This window comes from Hyalella azteca, unplaced genomic scaffold, assembly GCF_000764305.2.
Source record: "Hyalella azteca isolate HAZT.00-mixed unplaced genomic scaffold, Hazt_2.0.2 contig10099, whole genome shotgun sequence".
Taxonomy (NCBI): Eukaryota; Metazoa; Arthropoda; class Malacostraca; order Amphipoda; family Hyalellidae; genus Hyalella; species Hyalella azteca.
In genome coordinates this window covers 1-10,542 of record NW_025940148.1, presented here as the reverse complement: position 1 = coordinate 10,542, position 10,542 = coordinate 1, and the positions used below count along the sequence as shown (strand labels likewise).

At 37.6% G+C, this 10,542-nt stretch overlaps 2 protein-coding genes across 2 annotated transcripts; both read left to right on the top strand.

Moving 5' to 3' along the window:
- The first annotated feature begins 4,480 nt into the window (after window positions 1-4,480).
- Window positions 4,481-6,629, top strand: LOC108669793. The gene is made up of 3 exons (XM_018157202.2): window positions 4,481-4,879; window positions 5,491-5,512; window positions 6,247-6,629. Exons 1-3 carry the CDS (start codon window positions 4,784-4,786, stop codon window positions 6,627-6,629), a joined length of 501 nt encoding a protein of 166 aa, XP_018012691.1. The 5' UTR covers window positions 4,481-4,783.
- A 76-nt stretch (window positions 6,630-6,705) lies between these two features.
- LOC108669792 (phosphatidylinositol phosphatase PTPRQ-like) lies at window positions 6,706-10,533 on the top strand (the record flags this gene model as incomplete). The annotated part of the gene is made up of 5 exons (XM_018157201.1): window positions 6,706-6,788; window positions 6,915-7,190; window positions 7,478-7,774; window positions 8,761-9,054; window positions 10,320-10,533. Coding segments are annotated over exons 3-5 (680 nt in total), but the record flags the coding sequence as incomplete, so codon positions are not given.
- Window positions 10,534-10,542: the final 9 nt, after the last annotated feature.

Sequence of the window (10,542 nt, the reverse complement as noted above, 5' to 3'; positions counted from 1 at the left end):
TTATACTGTTTGGAATTGTTTTATATGTATTTGTATTTATGTAACTTGCAACAATCTGTTGTTTATACAAGGTTTTATACTGAGACCAGAAAATGTCTTTTATTTTTACAAAACCTGATCGTGAGATGCTTAAGAACACGTTCAAAATTTGTACAACTATCGGAATAAATTAGTGAAATTATTCACGGAGTTCAGTCACTTGGAGTTTGTTTCGTAATGCATAACATTATTATTTTTTCATTCTTCTTACAGAAATAGTGATAATTTCCTTTCGTATTAAATACCCACTGCATAATGATTTACCGAGCAACGAGTAATATATCATGAATACAATGACTTCTCACCGAAGTCATACACGTCTCAAGCACAGAAAGTGTCACCGGCTCCTGGGTCACTTCATTGGAACAATGAATTTAGTGATCGTAAGCGTAACAATTTTAAGAAATTTCAAAGCCCCATTTTCCATTCTTTTAGCGCTGACTTGCAAATTATAATCTTTTTATCCGTACGAGTTAATAGTCCACTCTTTGAGTTATTACGTAGGGGGCATGTGCGATTTCGAATGATTCATATTTTAGTAACTGTGCATTGAATTTCTCAAACATTTTAATTTGAAATAATTCTTTATAATATTTTTTGTATAAACAATCTATTTAAACTGAAATTTAAGATTATTTTTTTTCTTTTCAAAGCTTTCACACTACTTAACTGATGCTACAATATACAGAAATCAGTACATTTGTTGCCAAATAAAAAGCATAATAATTATCGCTACGAGAAGCATTCCACAATATCAACCCAGTATTATTTTCATACCATTTTTTATTATAAAGTTGAATGTTGCGCAAATGAATGTAAAATGTATGCACGATGATATTATAAACAAATGAACCTTGAATCAATTGACAATAACAATAAATTTATTCTCATCAAAGAACAAACTTCAACATCTAAACCGACATTCGATTTGGAGGTTCACTTCTAGGTACAGTTTCTGGTAGATTTAAGATATTTTAAAATACAATTTAATTTGGAGTTTATTAGAAGGCTGAAGATGTTGATTGGTAGAACTTGGAGTTTGTCATTGTACTCGAGAGGTACGATCAAGAAAAATTCACCGCGACCGCAGAAATGTCGATTTCCAAAACAAATAAATCATTCAAAACCTGCAGGCATGTTTGGACCCTTTTACTGCAATACACGACATTTAAAACGCATATGCTTTCTACCGGCGAATTATTTCAATCAACATTTCTATTGTATAATCAAATTTGTGCGCGATATCAGTTGGCCTTGGAATATAGATGTTCATTCCACTTTATGAATTCATTAATTAATGTATAAATTGAAAGAAAGAATTAAGTAAATGAACCAGAATAGAATTTTTGTAACTAAATTTTTTATTCCGCGTAACTCAAAATCCTACTCGATTCCGTCTTTAACCGAGCAAGGATGGAGAGGCAATTCTTTTCTGTGCCTTCCATTGATCTACGAAGCATTTTTACCGAGATCAATCTAATTATACTCTGAGGTAATAAGGCGAACCAAACACCCGAAACTCCATAGCGTAACAACAAAACTTGCTCCATAACTCATATGTATCACAAAAGTATTTAGGTATAAATTTAAGGTATTCAGCATCTCTATTAAAAGAAACGTTCTTCGTCTCATCCTCACTGAATTTTGTGACAGGAGGCATTTCGGCCAGTCAATAAATAATATTTATTATTATTATTGTTCATGAGTGGGTGCAAGGACTCTTTTCTTCAAGCAAAATAAATTAGTTTTCCGTAACATAAAATTTTTGAGCCAAAAATTTTTTGCAGCATACGATAGAGCTTTTTTACATAGAAGTGATAAAATAGCAGAAGCTTCAAAACTGATACCAATAGAAGAAAATTACAACAGTCACCTACGAACATATATTACTCCCCACACGCGTATAATTAGCAGTATGATACTTTTGAAACCTTATTATTAAAGAATCTTCAACAGAGATTTCCAGGGTTTGTTTTCGTTCTATGACTGATTTATAAGATATCATCGGTAGTCGGAAGTAAACGAGAATGAAGTGCTTCTTCCGCCATCAGTTTTTATATCTTCCCACTGTGTTAAAATTGCACACTGAAGAACCGAAAACAAAAGCCAAAAAGAACTTTGAAGAGCATAAACCTTTTCTGTGTAGCAGTGGCCACTGATAAACGTCGATCAAAGTTGCAACACGAGATAAGTCTCGCAGTCATGCACCATGATGGCCTCTGCGAACAATATCACCTGAAGACGGCTGCCCAGTTGGGAACTGAATTTCACGATAAGAAAAATAATTAGAGTATCCATCAAAATTACCATAATTCCTAAGAACAGTTATACAATTATTTTATGCAAGTATAAATGCTTACTGGGAAGTCAACAACCCAACTGTAAATCGTTTCGGTATTTTCCAAAAGATTGAGATTGAAATTCATCGAATTAGGGAAATCTGTCACTCATTTGCCGGGGTGCATAAGTCGTTAATGAGTTAAATGGAGCATTTTGCATTTGCAAAATGCATTTTTTAGATGCATTTTTCACATAACCATAGCCTGCATGAACTATCGAACTCGAACTAGCCGAAATTTCGACAATTCACTTCCATTACACTAGCGAATGGGAAAACATGAGCGCTTACAATCGCTGAAAGTTGCATTGTGCGAGTAGAATAAGGTTCTCTATGACAAAATGGGACGTATATAGCGAGAGGGAGTCAAAAGACAATGATTGAGAGCGTATTGCTAATCGGACTAGGCCAATTAAGATCTGACTCGTACAAATACTCTTGAATGCACTGAGTAACATACCAATTAAAAATTAGGAACAACATTTCTACAATCAGGCAGCCTAGGCTATATCTAGAAACCTTTTTTATGATGGAAAAGATAACGACGGTTATGAGCTTCATTGCTGATAACGGTAATAGAGAAGGAAATACCAATAATAATAGTACGTATATTACTTCAGATGCTACAATTTTTAATTGGTTATGTAACGCGGCGTTCACTCACAATTACCCCAATTTTAATGTTTGAGACACATTTGATATAACCATCTTATTCGTTTCATGTTAACTAACTGAAGAAATTTTGAATGGGAAGCAATAACTCCGCATCTGTGACTGATGCTTAGGGAGAGTCAATTATGGGGAATCAGTTTTGAACGAAAATAATGACTTATAAATTCCACGTAATCATAATATCTTCGAGCAAAATTTCACTGCAATCTGGAATGGTATACATAGACATACAAGCTCCTCAGCATATCGCAAGAGCTGCTGATAACAAGCGATAGAAGTTGCAATGCTCGATAACGCTCGCAGTCAAGGTACTGCAGTCGTTAGTCACTGCACTATACATACAAAGGTGTTCTAAAAGTTCGTGGAAAAACAACCCTTTGAAAAAACTATCAAAGTCATAAGTTTTATTTTTATACCTATGTTCTATCTAGGTCAATACATTTCTGTGAACGCTTATACCAGCCATTAAGTCCATCTGTGTAAAATTGTCATGCGATTTAAATCATGTTCTGGCAGCTCATTTTGCTGTTTCAATTGGCAAAAATGGGTAAATTTAAATGTTTTTTTTTCAGGTTTGGAAATAAAAAGAAGTTGAATGGGGCTAAGTCGGAACTATAAGGTGGATGCCGAAATAAATTAATAAGTTCCCATCAGCATCCCAGAAAACCTTCCCTCTTGAACGCTCCGATTTTTTTTTTTTGTCGAGCCCACTTCCTCCCCTGAACAGCCACAGCTTCGAATGAGTTTTGTCCTCGAGATTGTATTGGTAGAGCCACGTTTCAACCCGTCACAATCAGCGTAAGAAAAAATTCCAGCGGAGTGCCTGCTAAGTCCCAAACTGCCAAACAGAATTGTTTGTGTGCAACCCACGGAGATGTTGAGTGTCTCTGCTACTGATTTGGTGGATTTTGGCCGATCTCCTGAGATCACGAGCAGCATCAATGTTTTCTCGCACACGCAGATGTGCGTGGCCTGCCTCAGCAAGGGTCATCGTGGGTCTCATTTCTTTCGCTTCTGGAACGACTTATCCATTTGTAGGTTACTGATTTATTTGAGGCACTGTCGCAATAAACTCGTTCCAGAGAGTAAAAGATTTGGCAGTTCTCCCACCCAAGCTTCACCATGAATTTGTGTTTGATCTGGCCTCTATTTCGGCAGATGCCCTTGTTGCATGAACAGTTGTGGACTTAAAAACAGCACACCGTGTTGGTAGCGTTAATTTAAGGGTTAATGCGAGAACACATTATTAAACATTGATAAAGGATCGTTCTGGTGCATTGACATAAGAACTTTTCTCATTTAATTTTCAGTTAAGTCCTTTTTCCACGAACATTTTGAAGCCCATTCGTACCCCCTGAAAGTTCGACCAAAATCAGGAATTAAATTTTATGTTCGTCATAATTTCAAAAACAATTTCCTCCCAAAATTAATTATTTAGAATATATTTAACAGTGCCAGACCAGAAACAAAATTACTAAATGTGACTGCATGATTATACGACACGTCATCGAGAAACGGCGTAATTTTAATTTATTGCATGAATTTATAATTCACATTTAAAACAAGTTTCATCGACACATACAACGAACCGTAATTCTTCGTTCAACAAAAAACATAGGAAAAAATTAGCTCTTAAAATCGCCACAAAGCTGAATTGGCCGGCACTGAATATGTTGTGTAATTTTGTTTGTAAGAAGCAATAAGACGGACACTAACAATTGTCGTGGATCTTCGATGCTATTGCTGGAACTGAGGCAGAGGAGCGAAATGGTGAAGTTGTCACTGCTGCAGGAATGCCTGTGCTGCCTACTGGTGTCCTTCACTCTCCAGGTACTCACTATGATCGACTGATGGTCAGTTATTATGAGCTCCTCTCAAAGAGCAATATTTTGTTTCATCGATGTATAGAAATTTTTAGATTAAAAACTGCATGTACTCTAGTGACAAATTAGATAATTTGTCATTCAATTCTTATATCGTAATTTATTCAGAATTAATATCCTCTCCAGTATTACTCAAGTTTCATATGTTTTCTGGCACATTGTGATTAATGAAGTCCAACTTTAACCAATTAGAATGGATTTGGGCAACAAAAAAAATCATATATGTAAATGGGCGTCAAAAAATGTTCCGAATTGGGTGTTGCAATTAGTATGTTCTGAAGACATTTGTTCCCTAATCCACTAATAACCCATTTGGTGGCACGTAATGACTTCAGAATTGGTAAAAGTTTTTCTGCGCAGCTAATTTGGAACACAACATAGCGTACATATGTAATAGCCTTGTAATAATTGTAATGCCTTGATCAATTCACTTCCAAGAAAATAAAAATGCCATGATCTGTCTATAATTTTATATATGAATCGTTTTATTTGAAAATTTTCTATATTTTCTTTATGCATAAAATGTTTATATACATTTTTTAACTTTTCCTTCTACAGATTCAGGCCCTGCACGCTCAAGGTGAGTATAGCATTTTAACTACATCTCCAACACATTGCAAGGAATAAAATTTCAATATCTTCAAGTGTTAAATGTTCACATGAAGTTTTTCAAAACTACCAAAATACTATAATAGTTAACATGATTACAAATGAGTATTTAACATGAAAGATTTCACTGAAAAATAAAATAGGGCGGCGTTGTGGCGTTTAACGGGTAATATTTATTGCGCAAGATAACATATAAGATAGCATCGAATCACACTACATTGGAACAGCGATTACGATATCAAGTAAAAAGTAAGGAACTCGTGCAAAAGTTTGATAGTACTCTTTTAATTTACGTACAATAATTCATTATACGGTATGACATTTATGGCTATTTATATCAGATGTATTACTGAATTTTCTACCCTAGCAGGAGCTGCAGGAAGCCAGCAATTCCCGTCAAAGGTCGTTTTCTTAAAGGCGCGTGACGCTCCTGCGATTTCATTGCAATTCTTCCATGTGAACTTTGATAATAATATCGTTCATTAGTAGGCTATTGAACTATCCAGGGTGCGTCAAGATACTCAATTGGACTAATTAATTGTTCAACGATCTATTTGACATGGGCTTTCATACCGTTAAATAACACGATGCAGGGACATACGAGGAATATAAGTCACTTCAATGTAGATTGGGCAGACATTCTACAATCCGCTCATACTCTGCGATGGTAGAATGATTTTTAATCGTAAACTAATTTCACTCTAGATGTGGTGAGCCAGTTGAAGCTTTTTCCAAACGTGACGATGATCGACGCGACGTGGGAGCTGCAGGAGCCAACTGCTGAAGTTTCTAGGTACTATGTATCATGGATACCTGATGGACTAAGCGTCCCTGCTGCATCTTGTTACATTGACTCGCCTGCTACCAGCACCTCGGCCTGTGATGGATACCAGACCTTAGACAGCTGCACTTTCTACAACGTCACGGTGCAGCCCATGGCATTAGATGGGAGCACTGAGGTCGACACTGGCACCCCTGCATCCGCAGCAGACTACACCCTGCAGGATGGTGAGCGGGGCGAGCATAGTTTACTTCGATTCGAACCGGTAGTGCGAAAAAAATCCCACATGATGCTGGGATTTTTTTGATGCTGGGTAGTGCGAAAAATCCCACATGATTCAAGCATTTCTTGCTTGAATATTAAATTGAAACATCTTTCCTCGTGCCTTACGCGAATTACTCCATCAACTTGAGCACGCAGGACGAACCTCATCTTGCAACCTGCGTGACTCAAACTGACGAAGCCAGTGAGTTGTTGTGTATGTAAGTCATAAAAACTAAATGTGGACATCCCTAAGGTTAAAAGGAATTTACCAGAAAATAAAATCAGTACCTTGCGCTATCAATACTATTGCTGTCAATTCAAATTTCAGAGCCTTCAGCACCACTGGACCTGAATTTCGAGGCCGTGCAGGCGACATCATTCACAGCGACGTGGCTGAAACCCACGCAGGAGAACGGCCAGCTTGGTGCCTACCAAGTGAGGTGGTGGAGCGAGGGAGGCAAGGCAACAGTTCAGAATGTCACTGAAACTCGACTAAATATTACGGATCTGAATGCTTGTGATACGTACACCGTAGCTGTTGCGGCAACAACAGGTGCTGGACCTGGAGATGAAATTCAGGCGAACCAGACAACTGACGTGTCAGGTGAGCAGAGCAGGTGCATGCTTAATTTCATTCAGATTTGTGAAGAAGGATTTCAGATTTGTGAAGATTAATATTGAAAAATTCTGAGAAAAATTTATTTGTATTTATTTGAAATATTGTAATTATGTTACTTTTGTTGAATATATATTGCTTCATGTAACAATGGTATTGTATCCAACATGTCTATCCTCGTCTGTTTGCCAGAAATTTACGTAAGATAATGTGAGGCCATCTGGAAAAATTATAAATGAGTTTTCTTCTCGCGGTTCTTTTCCCTATACACCTAGTACCGCCACCGGGGCCACCTCCTGAAGTATCGTCCGAGGCAAGTCGTAGCGTCAACCTGACGTGGACCAAACCTGCCACTAAATGCGAGGTCGTCAACTACACCGTTGTGTACGGCGGTCAGGTCATGTGGGGAAACCAAGCAACCTTGGAGGTTAACTCTGCATATTCCGAGACTACGACGATAAATATCACTGGTGTGACGCCGTACAGCAACTACTCCTTCTCTGTTGTGGCGGCGACTGCAGCTGGGGAGGGGGAGCCTTCTCTGCCAACTTACTATGTAACGGAGGAAGATGGTGAGTGGGGAACATTGTGAGGCAAGATGATGGCGAGTAAGTCAGGCAACTTGTGTTTGAGTTAGATGAACACAACTATTCGCAGGTACATGTTTTATTACAAACGAGTTGCTCTCCGAAAAAGATTAATTTATTTCATTAATGTGCCGACTTATTTATCAGCACTGCTGTACCTACATGACTCGATAAAAATATTTGTGCAAATTCAAATTAGGATCAAATTAGGTCGCAATTGCATCACCGAATATTGAATACGTATTTACCTCGGCTTCTGAGAAATGTCCCGTTCAAACTTTTAATGTGAAGATCGCAGCAGCCTCAACACTTCACTTCTTGAGAACGAAGATGACATATTTCCTGAACACAAGTTGTTCAGCACCCGTGATACATTTTTCTGTCCAGTCATTGAGGGGTCTCCTAAGTCAGGGCTTGATCGGTTACTCTGTATGTGCGTAGGATTATGTATCGTAGTTCTAATGATTGTAAATTCGTTCGTCTTAATTTTTTTATCTTGACGAAACTGGAATTGAAACGCTTGTACCGATTTGAATGGTACCTAGATATAGGCTGAAATTACATCTGAGCATACCATCATAAAATAGGCTTTAACTCGAAAATACTTTTTGAGACATTCTGCTAGTTTAGAGAATTATATAATTAGTAGTATTTAGGCTAAAACTTACAGGTCAAGCATTGTAATATAAATAATATTTTTAAAAGATACTATCTTGAACAAACGGTCGCTGTGTTGTAAAACTTAGTATAGGTGGAAATACCAATAAACATTGATATAAATTCATACTTACCCTTACAAATATCCGGTTGGGTTTTCAAAATTCATCCAATTGATTGGATATGACATATGAGTAATTATAAAAGGCTCCTTTTTGATATTATGTTTCAACAATTGTTTATAAGCCTACTTGTTGGACTGGCTTGAAGACAGTCTTTCTAATATTTCCCATCAACCTATCCTATCCTATCAGTTCCCAGCGCACCAACTGATCTCAACATCGAAGCTCTCAACTCAACATCAGTGCTGGTGACGTGGCAAGCTCCCGAGGAGGAGAACGGCATCATCATCAAGTACACGATCCGCTGGAAGCTCGCGAGTAGCGAAAGTGAAGCAGACGATGACCAGATAATTACAACGCCTGGTGACAGCTACGAGTGCGAAGTACCAGACCTGATCGAGTGCCAGACCTACGACTTCTCCGTGTCGGCGAATACCAGCCGTGGCGAGGGAGAGAGAGCTTCTATGCAATGGAGCCCCGCTGAAGGCGAGTGTACTTCCAATATTGTGCAGAATCACGATTAATATATCAAATATTTATCATTAATCAGTGGTGGGCACAACTAACCGAAATGTTAGCTTCAATAACCGTTAATCCGCTAATTGAAAAGTCAGCTTTTATAACGCGAAATACATAAATCGCTAACAATTTAGCTGAATTTACTGCTAACCGCTAACTTTTAGTATATCAATTTAGCTTTGGTTTAATTGTTTGGGGGGTTCTGAAACTCTGAAAAACACAACTAGAGAGCTGAACTTTTAATATGTTGTAGCATTGACAAGGAGCTTTCAAAAAAGGTATAGCATGCCAAGATCAGATGATGATCAATTAAGATGTACATAAATAATTAAATGAACAAATGAAATTAAGCAGTAGTTGACATTAAACATACAGTTTTTTAAACAAATAAGAAAGTGTTAAACGAATAAGAAATAATGCGAAATAAAAACACACGGGTAAAATCAGGGTTACACACTGCTTTACTCTGGCTTGCCTTACATCTCTTCGAGGTGATAATCATTGCCCTTGATGAACATCAGCCTCTCTGCCCTTGATAAACATCAGCCTCTAGATGCTGCGTCAATCAATTATGTAGCAGTTACACAAGACGTGATTGCTTGACGTACATATGTTGATGTCATCAGCCATCAGTGTGGCACCCGGCTAACGTTACTTAGGATTAAACATTAACACCTGAATTTTCTATCAGAAGAGATTTTTAAACATTATTATCAGACTGCCAGTCAGCGGAACTAAATTTAGCGGAAGCTGATTGGTCCGCTAATGGTTTTCAAAGTTAGCTGAAAAGCTAATCCGATAAGGAAAATTCGCTAATTAGCGGTTCGCGGATTAGCGGAAGTGTGTCCACCATTGTCATTAATACACAGTTGTGTGACACCCGTCTCGGCCACGAAGCCATTCAAAAACTGAGTGCAAATTTAATCAGGGAATAATATATTTAGTGACTAGTCCAGATTCATTAGCAGTCCTCTCGACCCGCTTCCGAGTGATCGCATGTCATTAGCAAGTCGTGAAACTGAATTGACTTGCTGATTTAATTTGCTCTATCTAGAATTTGATGAAATAGAGTGCTTAATTAATTTTTTTTTCAATTTTTTAAATAAATAATTTGTCTAAGTTTATGTAACATTAAAATTAGACGCAGATATTTTTCATGACTGTCAGTATTAGAAAAGTAACTGGAGTTTAATGCAATGCCTTGAAGGTCTTAACGACAGCTTCTCATGCAGAACCAGAAGCTCCAGAAGCGCTGCTTTGCCCTCAACAAAATGATGGCTCCATTGAACTATCTTGGACTGCACCAATCACCACATGTAACATCACCAGATTTATTATCATCTCGGACGTATATGTGAGGTGGTCCGGGGATAAATTCAATTCGTCGGATTCGACTGAAGTGTCCAAATTCATGCTTGAAGATCCGATTCCGTACTCCAATTACTCGTTTCAAGT

Coding starts and splice junctions, on each gene's coding strand:
- LOC108669793 (XM_018157202.2), top strand. CDS start 4,784: ATGCTATTGCTGGAACTGAGGCAGAGGAGCGAAATGGTGAAGTTGTCA. Junction 4,880..5,490: donor TGGTGTCCTTCACTCTCCAG/GTACTCACTATG, acceptor TTCCTTCTACAG/ATTCAGGCCCTGCACGCTCA. Junction 5,513..6,246: donor TCAGGCCCTGCACGCTCAAG/GTGAGTATAGCA, acceptor ATTTCACTCTAG/ATGTGGTGAGCCAGTTGAAG.